Below are 16,617 nucleotides of genomic sequence, written 5' to 3' on the forward strand. Positions count from 1 at the left end.
TTTAAAAAAACCTCACATATGTACATACATAGAATTTTAAATAAAATCAAAAAAAATATAATGGTTATTCAAGGGAAACATTTTTTTTTAATTGTTGCATAACACAGTACAACATTTTTCAGTTCATTGCTTTGGGACTCAATTCTGACAATTGCACGTGAAAGTAGACCCAAAAATAAGAACTTCTGCATCATTAGTTTTGTCAAGTTGGCTGCCGTATTAATTTAATGGCCATACGATTTTTTTTTCCTCAAGGTGGATTTTTATCACTTTTTCTATATTTTAGCACGGTTATATCTCGTATACCGTACGGAATATCTCTTTTGTGGCTGAAGCAAAGTTGTAGATATCGAATAGTAGAAAAAAAGTACGGAACATACCTACCCGAAAAAGGTGCATCCAGTGCCTTAAAAATCGCAAAAATGCCCATTTTTTTTTAATTTTTTACCAATTTTTCACCTTTTTTGCTCAATAGCTGGATTACAAATGCAATTATGGACTGATCACCATGAAATTAGGTCGTGTGATTTGTGTCTATATAAAAGTTATTTATCATGAATTTTGTATGTATACCATAATTTTTAACAGATTTATTCACTTTAAAGTGATTTTCGGAAGCGTGTCTTATATGTGAGCTATGACTAATTATGGACCGATCATAAACAAATTCGGTACATATAATTTGTTCGGCCCAAGGACGAACACTGTTGAAATTGGCTGAAATCGGTTCATTATTTCACCTAGCCCCCATACAAATGTCCTCCCGAAATTGGACTTTATCGGTTATAAATGTATTATTTATATATGTATATACACAAATTTAGCTCCAAATAAATTTTATATATACAAAATTCATGTCAAAAAATTTTATTATGATCGGTCCATAATTATTCATAGCTCCCATATAAGACCAGCACTTTAAAGTGTTAAAAATGATGGTATACATACAAAATTCATGATAAATAACTTTTATATAGACACAAATCACACGACCTAATTTCATGGTGATCAGTCCATAATTGCATTTGTAATCCAGCTATTGAACAAAAAAAGTGAAAAATTGGTAAAAAATTTTAAAAAATGCGCATTTTTGCGATTTTTAAGGCACTGGATGCACCTTTTTCGGGTAGGTATGTTCCGTACTTTTTTTCTACTATTCAATATCTACAACTTTGCTTCAGCCACAAAAGAGATATTCCGTACGGTATACGAGATATAACCGTGCTAAAATATAGAAAAAGTGATAAAAATCCACCTTGAGGAAAAAAAATTCGTAAGGCCATTAAATTAATACGGCAGCCAACTTGACAAAACTAATGATGCAGAAGTTCTTATTTTTGGGTCTACTTTCACGTGCAATTGTCAGAATTGAGTCCCAAAATCATGTGTTGTACTGTGTAATGAAAAAAAATAAAGCTCAATTCCCCAATAGTATGTAATCTCATTTTCACTTAAAAAAAATAAATTTATATTCTAATGCATTTATATAGCACACTTCTAGGATGGATGACAAATTTCAAATGGTCTTGAAAAATTTTACATAACGGAATTTGTGGTGAATTTAGCATTACTTCTACCACGATTTCTTTTATTCACCCATTTTTTTATTTTTCACCACTTTTTTAGGTGTAGCAACGACCATATAATGGCAGTCTCTCCTAAAAAAAAATCGCCTAATTTTCGATGAAAATCAAATTTCGCAGCTGTTTTTGAATTCTCATACTGAAATATACAACTATGAAAATATTAAGTAGTTGTTATTTTTTAGTACTAAGTACCGGGGAAAATATACAAAATCGTGAGTACTAAATACCCAAATACTCAATACTTTCTCAACACTACATTATATTTGTTCTTCGGTGTTTAATTTCTTTGCATCGTTGCATTTCTAAAAAAAATAAGAAAAAAGGTTTTAAAAAAGGGAAATAAATATGTTTTCCGGTGGTGATTCCAGCGAGGGTATAAATAGCTTAAATCAATTGGGTGCTTATGGATTTGTTAATCAAGTTGCAGTTTCAAATGCCATGGCTGCTGGCCAAAATATTGATTGGGCCCAGTTGGCCCAACAATGGATACAAATGCGTGATAATTCCGCAATTGAAGCAAGTGCAAACAAAATTAGTGAGCCAAATTGCAATAACTTAACATTTGAAGAGAAAGGCGAAGCTGATATGGACATGGATGATGAGGAACAAAATGATGAAAAAACATCACAGCGGACAAGCAACGATTTAACCTCCGCCGTTCATAATAGCTTAAATCAGCCATGGTTTTTTAGCGAAGGTATGTACTTCACAAATAGTTGACCAAAAAAATTGTTTTAAACTCAAGAGAAATATTTGTATAAATAAAATAATGATGTTCAATGATAAGCGCCTCGATCAACGAATAGCAGTCAATGGAATCCGTGGCCAAATCGAGAAGTAATGCCACAATCAAACAAAAATAATATAAGTAATCGGCCTTCTAACCCTACTGCACACATTCCATCCTTGTTAAAAATGACTGTACCGCACCCCAATGAAATAAGGGTAATGCCCGATATTCCCAATCAGGCAGAAAATACCACTAATATGATGGATGCCGCAAAAAGGAAGGGGTTGCCAGCATGGATAAGGTAAATATAATGTAACACACAGCCCAATTATGAAAAAAATCCCCGGGAGTTTTTTCCCTTTTCATATTTTAAACATTGAATTTGAATAAGAAAAATGGGAAAAAACTCCCGGGGAATTTTTTTTTATAATTGGCCTGAATATTTACAATGAGATATCCTTAAATTTTTAAAAAATAACTCATGAATGGTAAATTGTTAGGGAGGGTCTGGAAAAAATGGAAAGAGAAAAACAGAAGCAATTAGAAAAGGAACAGCAAAATAATGAAAATACAAATTCATCTGATGAACATAATACTCCTGATAAGAATATTTTGACTAAATCAGTAAGTTCAACAAATGACGGCGTAAGTATTAGACAAATAAAAACTTCTAACGCTTTCCTATGCTACAATATTATATAAATTACTGCAGCCGATACCAGTTCTAGATGAAGAAAGTACTGACCATGAAGATATAACTCTAACGAAAAGCACAAAAAATGAAATAGATATTGTTTTGAAAAATGAGAACGAAGAAGAAGACGCATACAGTGTTCCAGTGGGTAAAACCTATGAACAAAAATTAGCTGATTTGGTAAGAAATTTATTTATTTGTGTTTAAACAAAAAAAATATTTTTTATATTATTTTTGTTGTTTATGATAGATGATAGTAGTACGTCGAACTTTAACTGAACTTTTGCTAGAAGTCACAAATGAGGAAATCTCCAAAGTTGCTGATGAAACTATTAAAACGTTTAAATCTAAAGGTAACTATTTATTTGTTAGTACTAAAAGAGTTTTACTATTCTTTTCGCAGCTGATTTTTTGGGAAAGTGTAAGTCTAACTTTTTAAAAAAAATCGATTAAAGCATATTTCTGTTTTGTTTAAAATCTTATTATAATATGTAATATAATGTACATTTTACATATACAAACAAAAAGCGTCATCAGCACAAGTGATCCGCAAAAGCGCTTTATCTACCTTAACTGGCAAATTGGGTAAGTTTTTCTGATTTTATTTATCTACATTTACGAGAGTATATACACATATGACCAAACAAATAAATGCACCACCTACTGGCAATGTTTTTAGGATTATTTTTTCTATTTATTATTGATTGATATTCTAATTAGGTTTGGAGGTTTGGGTGCGTTAATAAAAGCAGTATCATTGCAGCATAATAAAATGTATTTGTTTGTATATAAAGAGATTTCGTAGCATGAACCAATAAATAAATTCACCAAGTAAAGTTAAAGACTTTGGTATGCTATATTTAATTAGAGTTGAGTATTGTTTTGAATAGATATATTTTTCACTACAGCTTTGATGTGATCGGTTGTAGACGAAATATATTTTCTGCTAGTTTCAAAATTTTGTTATTGTTTTGCACCAAAAATAATTTGTACCTGCAGCTAGCTACAAGCATTTTTTTATTGTAATTTACATTTTTTATTTCGGCCCATCCATGTAAAAATGTTTATCATGTTTTTGTTTGTAAATCGCTTTATAACAAAAATATGCATAAGTAAGAAATGGTATTAATGGCGGTTTATTTTTTCTTTTAAAATAAGAATTTCGCCAAAATTCCATTAATATAATATTTAATAAAAATAAATGGAAAATAAATTACCGTACAGAAATTGTCAGTAAGTGTATTTATTTTTTGCAATATGTGTATATAAACATAGAAACTAGATTCACTTATGTCTGGATAATATTAAATTATTTTTGAAAACATACCACTAGATTTACTCGAATCACAATTAATATATGGGCATTTCCACGCCTTTGGTGTGAAAAAATTAAGAAATCTTAAAAAAAAATATTTTTTATATTTTTCGCAAAAAAATAATACAAATTTTGAATTTATTTAATATGATGTTAGAAAACATCAAGCATTCGTTTGCCAACCTTTTAAATTATGGTCACGGTGGACCTTTCTGTGGAAATGCCCATATGTACATATTCCATTTCAAATTAAATTCAAATTGAATAATTATTAGGAATTGTTTGGAAATTTGTATTAGACCGTTAAAATATCCTATTAAATAGTTGTATTGAAAAAGTGTTAATATGTGGACTGTTTATGTTCATTTTAAATCCACATTTAATTAGGAGTTTTATGCTTTTAATATATATGTATGTACTATTTGAATTGGCACAAATTAAATTATAGGTTTAGCAGCATATGGCGACAGCTCAAGTGAAGATAATAGTGATGATGACGATGATGAGCACAATTCCACTAAGAAGACAACAGGTCAGTCGGAAAGCGAAAATGACTCCGAGGAAGAAATACGGGTAATACATTTTTACACATATTAAAATATAAAGGAATATTGTTTACACGCTTGCCAACAGAATATTATACGCTCAAAACGAAGGGCTTTTATAAAAACTTCTGAAGATATAGATGAGCGTGTTGCGTCAGCTGCTACTCGTGAGGAAGAGAGGCTTAAATATTTTTTGCGGAAGGAAGAGGAGGAGGAAAGAGAGCATAATCGCAAAAAACAAGAAAGATCTCTATTAAGAGAACCGTCATCTTCTAGCCACAGTGGACATAATATTTTCAAAGGTTACGAAAAAGATTTTGGTGAGATAACTGAAACAAAGATACAACATCTAAACGGTACGTCAACTTATTTTCAGTATTTAATATTGTATTTTGACGAAATTTTTAATTGAAAATTTGGGCAAAAAGAATTTTATTTATACTTTATACTATTTTCTTCATATCAACTTATACGCAAATACGAATGTTTATTTTTTTTAAACAAAATCTATGGCTTTGCAATTCTTCGATTCTTTTATAGCCAAAGGCCTAAAATTTACTTCTTTATAAAAATACACAACATATGTATGTACTTTTGTTTTTATCCACCTTGACACGGATTTCCATTTCCAAAAATTTTATTCGGAATAGGTTCACTTTTAATTTTTTAAGTGGATTTTTTTTTATTATTTTGGATTTTTTAAGTTTTTATAAATTTTTTTGTTTAAGTACTAAAAAGCCGAAATAAGTTTTCAAGGGGTAAATATCACAAAATTAAAAAAAAAAATAGAAATCTTCGGCATTTTTATAAGACGTGACATTGATTTACACTTATTTTAACACAATGTTAAAAGTCCAATGTTAAACCATTTTTTATTTATAATGTCTACTTTAAATAATTATGGTAATTCAGAACTAAACATCAATAACGATTTATAAGTGCTTCATCAATTTCTTTATTTTTTTACCAATTATTCTACATTCTTTAAATTAATTAAAAGTCGTAAATATCTAATGAATCATTGATGAACACCGAAATTTGTTTTTGGGGAAGCTGCTTCATATTAATAAGAATAACGTGCAAATGATTCCTATTACTTATTTCACTACATTCACCAAACAAAATGTGTATTACCATTAGAGATGCATTTTCATATGGAAAAACCGTCTGCCCTTAGGTTTCAAACTATTGGTCAAATTATAGTAGCGTCAGGTCTAAAACTACTGTGGTTTAAGTTTGAGTTAAGTCAAATTATACGTCGCTCATTTGCGACAAGAGGGCGGGCCATAATCCAAACTGAATAGAACATAATATTCTCAAGGGCATAAATATATGTATGCATTAAAATATGGTGTACTTAAGACTATAATTCAATGAAGTAGTAATAATAAGCTCATAATTTGGCTCAAACTTATTGTTTCGGACTAAGAGAAATACAAGTCGTAGGAAAAAATGCCACTCTAATATATTTCTTAGATTTCAAAATTTAAGCTTGTTGGGAAACATCTAAAATTAAATGTTGATATATAATATGTATGTATGAACAAATATACATATAAATAAATCCACATTTCTATGTTCAACGATGAAATATAATCTAATTGATAAAAAAAAAATAATGATTTTTTTTAACTATGTTCTTCCTAGGCAAACGACAAAGGGATCGCAGTAGTCGCAGAGAACGCACCACTCGTTTTAGTGATAACAAAGATAAATATGTAGCATTACCAAACGCAGCTACTTTTCTCACAAATATGAATACTGCAGCAAATTCTGGGACTGCCAATAATACAACAGCAGCTCTGACTAGCAATATTCAGCGTCAAAATATTCCCGATATTAATGGTTTATTGACGAATTATACCAATGCGGGTATGACAAATGTTTTAAATGCAGCTGACGCTGCATTAGAGAAAGTTTTAAAAGGTAAAGCTTCCTCCAGTCCAGACAAACAAAGTCGTCGTCATGATCGCGATCGTAATTATGGTCCATCGAAGAAGAGACAACGTACAAGTGATAGTAAGAATTCACGGTCTCGCTCCAAGTCTAGTTCTTCATCGTCATCCTCTTCCTCATCGTCTACATCTGATTCTGATTCTTCTTCTACTTCACGATCATCTCATCATTCGAAATACAATCACCGATCAGCAACAAAACATAAATCTCATACATCTACTACGGACAGGCAGTATGAAAAATCACACAAAGATCATAAGAGTGATCGGAAATATTCATCGTCATCGTCTTCGTACAGAAAAAGAGATCGTGAATCAACCAGTAGTCGTTACCATCGCAATGCATCTAGTGATTCCGAAGATGAATACCGTCGACGACACAAATATGATTCCCAATACTCCCGCAATTCTTCCCACTCGCGTAGTTATGCGTCGTCTAGACATGATCGTGACCGCGAACACTCACGTTCTCAGTCTAGATCTTCTTATTCTTCTTCCAGTAATCGCAGGAAATAAATTTCTTTTTTCTTTTTCTTAGGTGAAAGTTAATTCAACTACATATGTATGTATGTACTACTACGGCAGTGTTTCATATTGAAATACATACAACATATTGTATCGTATTCAATTATTTTATGAAATTTGTTCTCTTTAGTTGTTTTATTTGAAAAATTTTATTCCTTATTATGGCATAGCAGTAGTGGGGTTTTTCTCATTATATCAACAAAAACAATTAATAATAATTTAAATCTTTCATTTTATCTAAAGCAACCTTCATTAAATAAATTATAAAATACTTACAGTATATAACTTTGTTAGTTTGATTATTATTAATTCTCTAGTACAAAATAATGAGGTCTATTATATTCACGTTATGTGGAATTTTCTCAAAAGTATAGAAACACATTAGACACAATTTATTTGTTAACTCTTCAAGATACATTACAATTTATTCCATTAGGTATATGATGAAAATCTATCGATTTGAAAACGAACGGTTAGCAGAGGTGTGAATGTTTAAATAGTAAATAATTAAACAAAAATTATTCAAGAAATGTAATAAAAATTAATTCAAATTATAGTTTGAGCAATTTACAAAACGCAAATAATAAATGCATTACAAGCTTTTTCGTTTCATTTTCGAAATCAATTTCCATCACATACCTGTATATTTATAACAATTATTCTTGTATAATTTGGACAAACTCCAAATTAACTGTTTGCCCTCGTCGACGTCGCCTATTTCTTCTTTAGGAGTTGTCATCACATTCTTCTTTGTCATTATCGTTTGTTCTTAATTCACGCTTGCATACTCTCCAATTGGCAAATGGGTCGTCAAATTCATCTTTAGGAGAGTGATGATTTTTTTGTCGACGATGCGTTTTTAATGCTGCTCCACAGATAAAGGCTTCTAAGCAAACACTACATTTATATGGCTTTTCGCCTGTATGCCGACGCATATGGATTTTAAGATCATTTGACTGGGCGAAACTTCGCTGACATTCAGTGCATTTATACGGTCTTTCTCCAGTGTGTACACGCATATGGCGAGCTAATTTATTTGCACGTGAGAAAGATTTACCACAAGTGGTGCACATATGAGGTTTTTCACCAGTATGCTTTCGCTGATGTACAACTAGATCTTGGCGTCGGGGAAAAGCTTTCTCACATTGGTCGCACTGATAAGGATTTTCGCCAGTATGTCTCCTTATGTGGACAATGAGGCTGGCTTGTGTAAAGTTCTTACCACAATACGGGCAGTTGCCTCTTTTATAGTTATGCTTTGTTGTAATTAGCTTCTTGTCTTCGTCCGCAAGTTGTTCTACTTCCTTTGAGTGAGTTGCCGTTAAATGTCGAATATAATTGTTGCGTCGCTTAAACATTTGTGGGCAATAAGAACATGCAATTTGTTTATCTTCCGCCGCAGCATTTATTTGCGTAGAAATATTAGCCAACTCCTCCGGCGGCAAAGCTGTATGTGCCGTTTTTATATGCCTATCCAATGTTTCTATTTTAGCAAACGATCGTTGGCAACTATTGCATTTGTAGTGGCTAGAAGACAAACGTTTGGACAATCGTGATCCAACAGTATCTCCGACTTGTCGCGTTTCATTTGTTTGAACTGAACCTCTGAAAATATTAGGTGAAAGATGTTACAAAGCTACAATAAAAATAACATCATCTGCTTTTGTATTACGTATTACTATCAAAAATGTCCACTTCGGATTCAACAGACACCTCTTCCATTGTAAATACTTCATTGTCCGTTACGCATTGCTCTTGATCCGTTTGAAACTCTTCGTCTAATATCTCAATATCTTGTATTTCAATATCGGTAACGTCAATTTTAACATCGTCATCCAATCGCTCCAATTCTTCAACTGACTGGCGGTTATGATCCTTTAAATAATTCTCTATATCTATTTCTGCCTTCTCTACAGAACATATAAAATCATAAGCTTGTAAAAGACGTTCGGTGCATTCCTGACACAATTGGCAAGGTTTTTCATCATCGAATTCCTCCACCTATTAGTTCAGATAAATATTAATTTGAAAACCAAACTTAAATTTAATTTTCTGGAATAATTACCTCAACATTGGTGACCTTTTTAAATACATTTGCCAACTTTATAAAAACCTCATATTCCACTTCGTCAAAAAAAGAATTTGATTCCGAATTATACTGTAAACATACTCGACAGGCCAACTTTATGGAATCCATGATAATTTAAAAAATAAATCGGAATGACATTTATAGAGGTCCAAGCAAGGCGATTTGTTTAGATGACGACAGAACTACAACATGTACAAAAACAACTGGTATTTTGGTATTTAAAAGATAATTAAACTGTCAAAGTTGTCCGTCGGATTTTTGCTTGTTGTACTTTTCACCACCGTAAACACAAGTAAATTGACAGTTCAAACATCTTAATAAGTAAATAAAAAAATTAACAGCTGTTCTCTGAGATCACCTTATATACATTTGGGTGCAAGTATTTTTTTATTATTGCAACTAGAACTGCCATATCAGTTGAAAATATCTGTTTATTAGCGTATTTAGTTGAAACAAAAGTCGACTATCCGACTTTTAATTTAAAAATATATGGATGCTATATTTATTGATGAAAAATTTAATACATATAAAAAATTTTGATTTTGGTTCAGAAGATTATTTATTATGTTCTAATATAACAAGCAAATACAAATTTTAAGCTCAACAGTTGGAAAAAGGTCTTTATATTTAGATATTTTTAAAAGTCAAGTCTATTTGTTTGTGTTTTGGCTTCATTTTTAGAGACCAAAATTAAGCAATGTAAATAAAGCAAAGTGGGCATTAGTAACATGTTGTTGAGGATTTTTGGGGATACAAAAGTGTTAACTGGGGATGAGGACTGAAAACATACTGACAACACTGTCAGGTATCAAGAAAAAGTGGCGTTTCTAAAATGTGCGCTGTTTTCTGAAATTACTCAATAATATTGAACTTATTCATTTAAATTTTAAATAACTTTAGTTTTGGAGCATATCGAAATTGATTTTAAATCATCATGGATGGAAACAGTTCCTTAGAAAGGCGATATAGCTTTAACATGGCTCAAGGTAATCCTGTTGCAGAATCCACACACCTCAATGGAAGCAGGTGAGTAGTATTGTGGACAACGAATATGCATGAACGTGTATACACTAAGACCCCGATTTGCGTCTTGAATGGGAACTGGAGAAACTTGTTTCTTATATTTCCACTATTTTCCTACTATTTGGTTCCAGAATAAAAACAATTACTTTCAATTATTTAACAAAGAGGGGTCTTGGTGTAATTGGAAAAATGTTTGATTAGATACCAATGATTTATTTATTACTTTAATTTTTTGGAATAGTTTCTCTTGGGGTTCTTCTTTGAGTCCAAAACATCGCAGTAATTCGAGCATTTGCTTAAATAATATACGCACGCCTTCTGATTGTAATAAATCAATTGTCAGCCCAAAATCGAAAAATATTACGAAAATTGATGCAAGAATAGCAGCAGATGTTCAAAGCAAGGGATTAGCGTCACGCATCGTAAAATACCATGAGAGTGGGACAAGATTGAATCGTAGCATGTCGGCACATAATCTCTACAGCAAACCAGGACAGTTTCCTGCAGTTACCCTTAAGAAAACTGATTTACCATATAGAGCTACCAAACAAGAACTCTCAATGATACGAATACCGCCGCCGGGTTAGTATACTAATATTCATAAGCTTATGTATTTACGAGGTTTACTTTATAAATGTATCTACTAAAATTTTATAGAAAAATCATCGTTTTATGGCAACACTATATCCAGCCTTTTGAGATCTAATTCTGTCGTTGGTATACAATCAAAACGCAACGAGGATTTATCCAGAGAGAATCGGCCTATAATACATCCTCCTCCTACGGAGAACGATATGGCTCCAACACGTAGTGTTTTAGATGTACTAAAAGAGATATCCCGTAAACGTATTAACAGTGATGTAAGTTACAACTGTAGATTTATTTTAATCGCTAAAGGTAGGTACTAATTATTTAATTATTCCAGGATTTAGAGGCGGACGAATCTTCCAAGAAATATTGTAATAGTGCTGGTAATGATTTTGTTGACACTGGAAACAATACAACATCTTCAATTCCACAAAATTTTTTAGCATCATCAATGTCTTGCCAACGTTATAAAAGACAACGGGATTGTATAACGCCACATCAAAGTGTTCAGTTATCCGAAACAAAAACTTCTCCTGAACAAGCCAAGAAACGTGTATGTAATTACAATAATGACATTACAAGTTCACTCAGTTCAAGCATAAAATGTAAACCCAATGGAAGCGCCAAAAGAATGTCAGCATCGTGTAATCTTAATCAAACCATGCCAACAAATTTAGGAGCGTATGAAACTCAAAAAGCAAAAATTCAACGATATCACGATTATCAGAACAAAATCAACGCTCGAGTAGACGTAAGATTTGAAAATCTTGAAAATACTTTTAGAAATATGGACAACACTGTAACACCCATAACTCCTATTCCACCAACTCCCTGTGTTCAAGATCAAAGTAACATTGGTGGAGTTCCTCCTAAGCGAACAGTATCTGAGCCTGTTTATAATGCAGCTCGAGCAATTACAATGAATTCAATACAACCGGATAGCAAACCACGTTTGACGTTATTCAACAAAAAGTATGACGATGAAAGCTCTACTACAAACGAATTAATCACTTCAGCAGGAGAGAACAATGACGATTCAAATGATTTTGGCGAATGTGCAGGTATTCCGTTTGTTAAACCAAAAAAGCTATCATCGATAAGCGGTTCAAGAAATCCTGCCATAGAACGAACACAGAAATCAAAATTGGCATTGATGTTAAGTGGATTGAGAGGAGAACTTTATCAAAATTCCGATGCTGATGAATTGGATTCGTCAAAGGCAAAGCCGAATAAAACCGATGAGAATAAAATAAACAGTAACACAAGTCCAGTAGTATCAGCTTTAAAAACGACATGCGCTATAACTACTTTAACTACAGTCACATCCTCCAGCACATCCAGTTCATTAAATTTGTCTACGACTACAAAAACAACTTCATCACTATCACCTTCATCTGCTTCCGCTAACAAGACGTCATCACCTTTAGTTGGTCTAAAATTATCCCAACCAAAGCCATTATCTGCAAATGTTAACAATACATCGAGTATTGATTTTACAAAAAGCACTGAACCGAACTCCAAACCTAATGTACCTGTATTGGGTGGTTTCTCCTTCGGCGCAACTCCTACTAGTTCCGCATTGGTAATTAATGCGACAACGTCTAATAATATTAATAAAGATTCTATAGCTCCTACAGCGTCGATTGCATCTATTCCAATAAGCAGTAGTAACACACTTAACTTCGGACAGCCAACGCAATTGACTTCAACGTCTTCGTCGTCATCTGATAGTAACACCAATAAATTGTCTGCAAATATGCAAACTTCGACAAAAGACAATTCTATACAATTTCCCGCTGTTGGTACTGCATTCACAATAGCCACCACCAACACAAGTACTTCGAATTCGCAAAGCTCATCATTAACTACTACTAATGCTTTTAGTTTCGGAACAAATGCAACTGCGCCAGCATCTACAATCAGTAGTCAAAATCCTGTTGTGGGTGTGACGCCCTTTAATAGCACTGGAAAATCGAATAATGCTTTTAATTTTACTGTTCCGTCTACTTCTTCGCCAATGACTACGACATCAGCTACTCCAATAATGTTTGGTTCTTTAACATCTTCAGCGACTGCAATAAACACCACTTCGACTAGTGTCATAGCTACCACCACAACAACTAGTACTCCAACATTCGGAGCAGTTACTACATCTACAAATCTGAGTGGTTTGACGACTACTTCCTTTAATTTTAATACGCCGAAGCAATCCTCAACAAGTGAACCGACAACAATTTCTTCAAGTGGTACTACCGTCTCTACTGCGTCATTTAATTTTGGTTCTAATCTTAATGCACCATCCCTTCCTAAATTTGGAACAAATACTAATGCAGTAATAAAAACGCAGCCCATAAACTCTGCATTTTCATTTGGTTCTGACACAAAAATTCAAAATTCTTCTTCTAGTGACCAAAATAATTTGACAGTAGCTAAGCAGACTGACAATAATAATGCCTTCAATTCAAACCCCACCACGTTATTTGGATCGCCAAATTTTAATGCACCATCAACAACAGGTGGCCCTACTCCTATGTTTGGTAATGTCACTAATAGTTCGGAGAAAAATGTTTTTAATTCATCGAATGCAACATCAATATTCGGTTCAAGTTCAGCTAAAGGAGGAACGCATACATTTGGTTCGAGTGCTGATAACAAATCAGCGGCGTTACCCACGCCATCGGTATTTGGTGGTGGTAGTACCAACGGTAGTGCACCAACTCCATTTAGCTTTGGTTCAAAACCGGCTAATCCACAAACTACTAACACAAATAATGCCAATGCCGCTCCTGGAGGATTCTCGTTTAGTTCAGCTGTTGCAAATAGCTCAGAAGGTGGAACATTTGGATTTGGTAATAAAACAGGTGGGCCAACAAATACATCTAATAATACCTTTGGTGTTGCGTCTGCTTCGTCTATACAAAACAAAAACTTTACATTCGGCAGCGGTGCCACTAACAAACCAGATAATAATGCAAGTGTATTTGGTGGAGGTGCAAATAAACCAACTGAAAATGCAGCAACTCCAGGTGGATTCTCATTTGGTTCTGCAATGGCTCCTAAAGCTTCAACATTTAGCTTTGGAGCAGGCAATAATTCATTTTCTGGAAGCAATGTCAGCAACACAAATAATTCTACATCAGGTTTTGCATTTGGTGGAGCGGCAGCTTTAAAAACAAATGAAGTCTCAACTAATAAAGCATTTTCGTTTGGTTCACCACAACCTCCACAACAACAGCAACAACAACAAACAATGTCAGCACCGAACAACAGTAGCAACTCTTCAAACATATTTGGTTCCAGTGTCGCATCTAAAACAGCTCCACCACCAGCTTTTAATTTCAATACTGGAAGTTCAACCAATTTGCAATCTAATGCACCTGCAAACAATAATTTATTTGCACCACCTCCTTCAACTATTTCAACAGGTCCTGGTGATCGCCCAATACGTCGAGCCACACGGCGATTGCAAAAATGACCCGCTGATGTACTTTAATTTTTAATTTCTGATAAAAGTAATATACTATGCAAATAAATAAAATAAATGAAAAAATTTCAAGATAAGTTGAAACTTATTCAAACCCTTTAATAAAAACCAACAAAATATTTTATACTTAAATTATGCGTCCTAAACATCGTCCAATAAACCAAACTTTTGCCGCACGTATTTTAAATAACATATTAAAACAAATTGAAAATAAAAATAACTATATTAGCTCACAAATATAATGAATGTATTATCAAATATTTTTACATCCGTTATTCTTTGTTATAGCTTTTATAATGAGTAATTTTGTGTTGAAAATTATGTGCTGTTTCGACCGAATTTGAATTAAACCCTTCACCAAATTATACTTAAAAATATTTTTATTTAAACAAAATCTAAATTTTTTTTTAATGTTTTAAAATTTTTTTAAAAAATTTTGTTTTTTAATTTTTTTTAAAAAAAGTTTTTTCAAAATTTTTTTTTTAAATATCTTTAATTTAGAAAAAGAATTTATGACAAAAAAATTTTTTGATGAAAAAACAAGTAAGAGTGCTATATTCGGCTATGCCGAATCTTATATACCCTTCACCTTTGTTGTGGATGCATTATTATTTTTTATAATTAGTATATATGTATGTACATTGCCCACTTTCAGCGTACAGCATCCTAAATTTATCAAGAACACAAAAAACAACAACAACGCCAAACGAAACAAAACACCAAAAGAAAAAACAAAATACGCAAGGCAATGAAACCAACACACATCCAAACATACGTTTAATTGTATAAAAAACAACAACAACGCCAAAAGAAACAAAATACGCAAAGCATGCACATTCAAACATACGATTTGTTGATTTTTTGTCAAAAAAACCAACACACAACCAAACAAACGTTTAGTTGTATAAAAAACAACAACAACGCCAAAAGAAACAAAACACAAAAAAAAACAAAATACGCAAAGCATGCACATCCAAAAACATACGTTTTGTTGCTTTTTTGTCAAAAAAACCAACACACAACCAAACAAACGTTTAGTTGTATAAAAAACAACAACAACGCCAAAAGAAACAAAAAACAAAAAAAAAACAAATACACAAAGCTTGCACACCCAAGCATACGTTTTGTTGTTTTTTTGTCAAAGCATGCAATACATTGTGTTTTTTGATGAAATTTTCAGAGGTTGTCTCGGATTTTTGCTCATATCTCCGTTATTTATGGACGGATTTTGCTGATTTTAAATAGCAAAATTCTCGAAAGTATGTCTGACAGAATTGTTGAAGATTTGGATCCCGGAGATATCTGGGGCCTTCAGAAAATTGATTTCAACAGACAGACAGACGGACAGACAGACAGACAGACGGACATGGCTTAATCGACTCCGCTATCTATAAGGATCCAGAATATATATACTTTATAGGGTCGGAAATGAAAAATGTAGAAATTACAAACGGAATGACAAACTTATATATACCCTTCTCACGAAGCTGAAGGGTATAAAAATTAGGGTTTAAAAATATTTTTTTCCGATTTTGACCCATTGTATGTCCAACTTAATATGGTCTTATATGTATATATCGTTGCAAAGGTCTTTGAAATATCTATCATTAGATATCCATATTGTCTATATTAATGACTTAGTAATCCAGATATAGGTCAAAAATCGAGGTTGTCCTAGTTTTTTCCTTATATCTCAGCCATTTGTGGACCGATTTTCTCGATTTTAAATAGCGACCGAGCCGGAAGAATTTCGGAGCTATTGATGTATGAATCGTGTATGTAAGTTATTTGGGGGCTTCGGAAAGTTGATTTCAACACGCAGACGGACATGGCTATATCGATTCCGCTATCTATAACGATCCAGAATATATATACTTTTTGGGGTCGCAAATGAAAAATGTGGAAATTACAAACGGAATGACAAACTTATATATACCCTTGCCACTCATGCACCTTGGTCTACTTTATTAATTTACTTTGGCTGTTTGACTGACTCCACCAAGACGAATTCATACAAGGTGGTGTCAGTTCTACAAAAACAACGATTGGTCTTAACAAATGTCAAAAAACCAAAATGAAAAAT

The 16,617-nt window shown here is 32.7% G+C and overlaps 3 protein-coding genes across 4 annotated transcripts; 2 read left to right on the plus strand and 1 right to left on the minus strand.

The window, feature by feature from the left end:
• The first annotated feature begins 1,841 nt into the window (after window positions 1-1,841).
• LOC135949217 (arginine/serine-rich protein PNISR) lies at window positions 1,842-7,635 on the plus strand. Of its 2 annotated transcripts, XM_065498707.1 has the most exons (10): window positions 1,842-2,283; window positions 2,374-2,617; window positions 2,817-2,961; window positions 3,029-3,190; window positions 3,261-3,363; window positions 3,414-3,431; window positions 3,539-3,595; window positions 4,774-4,898; window positions 4,959-5,226; window positions 6,518-7,635. In XM_065498707.1, exons 1-10 carry the CDS (start codon window positions 1,932-1,934, stop codon window positions 7,339-7,341), a joined length of 2,298 nt encoding a protein of 765 aa, XP_065354779.1. In that variant the 5' UTR covers window positions 1,842-1,931; the 3' UTR covers window positions 7,342-7,635. The 2 variants fall into 2 exon arrangements, with proteins under 2 accessions (XP_065354779.1, XP_065354780.1); XM_065498708.1 differs by lacking the exon at window positions 3,414-3,431.
• Window positions 7,636-7,686: 51 nt separating this feature from the next.
• Window positions 7,687-9,574, minus strand: LOC135949219 (zinc finger protein OZF-like). The gene is made up of 3 exons (XM_065498710.1): window positions 9,416-9,574; window positions 9,023-9,351; window positions 7,687-8,955 (listed from the first exon to the last, which is right to left on the minus strand). Exons 1-3 carry the CDS (start codon window positions 9,545-9,547, stop codon window positions 8,076-8,078), a joined length of 1,341 nt encoding a protein of 446 aa, XP_065354782.1. The 5' UTR covers window positions 9,548-9,574; the 3' UTR covers window positions 7,687-8,075.
• A 593-nt stretch (window positions 9,575-10,167) lies between these two features.
• On the plus strand, window positions 10,168-14,606 carry LOC135949220 (nuclear pore complex protein DDB_G0274915). Its single transcript, XM_065498711.1, has 5 exons — window positions 10,168-10,273; window positions 10,340-10,465; window positions 10,704-11,044; window positions 11,120-11,322; window positions 11,388-14,606. Exons 2-5 carry the CDS (start codon window positions 10,374-10,376, stop codon window positions 14,523-14,525), a joined length of 3,774 nt encoding a protein of 1,257 aa, XP_065354783.1. The 5' UTR covers window positions 10,168-10,273; window positions 10,340-10,373; the 3' UTR covers window positions 14,526-14,606.
• The last annotated feature ends 2,011 nt before the right edge of the window (window positions 14,607-16,617 follow it).

This window comes from Calliphora vicina, chromosome 1 (assembly GCF_958450345.1).
Source record: "Calliphora vicina chromosome 1, idCalVici1.1, whole genome shotgun sequence".
In the NCBI taxonomy this organism is placed as follows: Eukaryota; Metazoa; Arthropoda; class Insecta; order Diptera; family Calliphoridae; genus Calliphora; species Calliphora vicina.

Excerpts from the sequence above, each read along its gene's own strand:
- LOC135949217 (XM_065498707.1), top strand. The coding sequence starts at position 1,932 with ATGTTTTCCGGTGGTGATTCCAGCGAGGGTATAAATAGCTTAAATCAA. Across the intron at positions 2,962-3,028 it reads TAAGTTCAACAAATGACGGC|CCGATACCAGTTCTAGATGA; the intron begins GTAAGTATTAGA and ends AAATTACTGCAG. Across the intron at positions 4,899-4,958 it reads ACTCCGAGGAAGAAATACGG|AATATTATACGCTCAAAACG; the intron begins GTAATACATTTT and ends GCTTGCCAACAG.
- LOC135949220 (XM_065498711.1), top strand. The coding sequence starts at position 10,374 with ATGGATGGAAACAGTTCCTTAGAAAGGCGATATAGCTTTAACATGGCT. Across the intron at positions 11,045-11,119 it reads GATACGAATACCGCCGCCGG|AAAAATCATCGTTTTATGGC; the intron begins GTTAGTATACTA and ends AAAATTTTATAG. Across the intron at positions 11,323-11,387 it reads GTAAACGTATTAACAGTGAT|GATTTAGAGGCGGACGAATC; the intron begins GTAAGTTACAAC and ends TAATTATTCCAG.
- LOC135949219 (XM_065498710.1), bottom strand. The coding sequence starts at position 9,547 with ATGGATTCCATAAAGTTGGCCTGTCGAGTATGTTTACAGTATAATTCG. Across the intron at positions 9,352-9,415 it reads AAAAGGTCACCAATGTTGAG|GTGGAGGAATTCGATGATGA; the intron begins GTAATTATTCCA and ends CTGAACTAATAG. Across the intron at positions 8,956-9,022 it reads GACATTTTTGATAGTAATAC|AGGTTCAGTTCAAACAAATG; the intron begins GTAATACAAAAG and ends TAATATTTTCAG.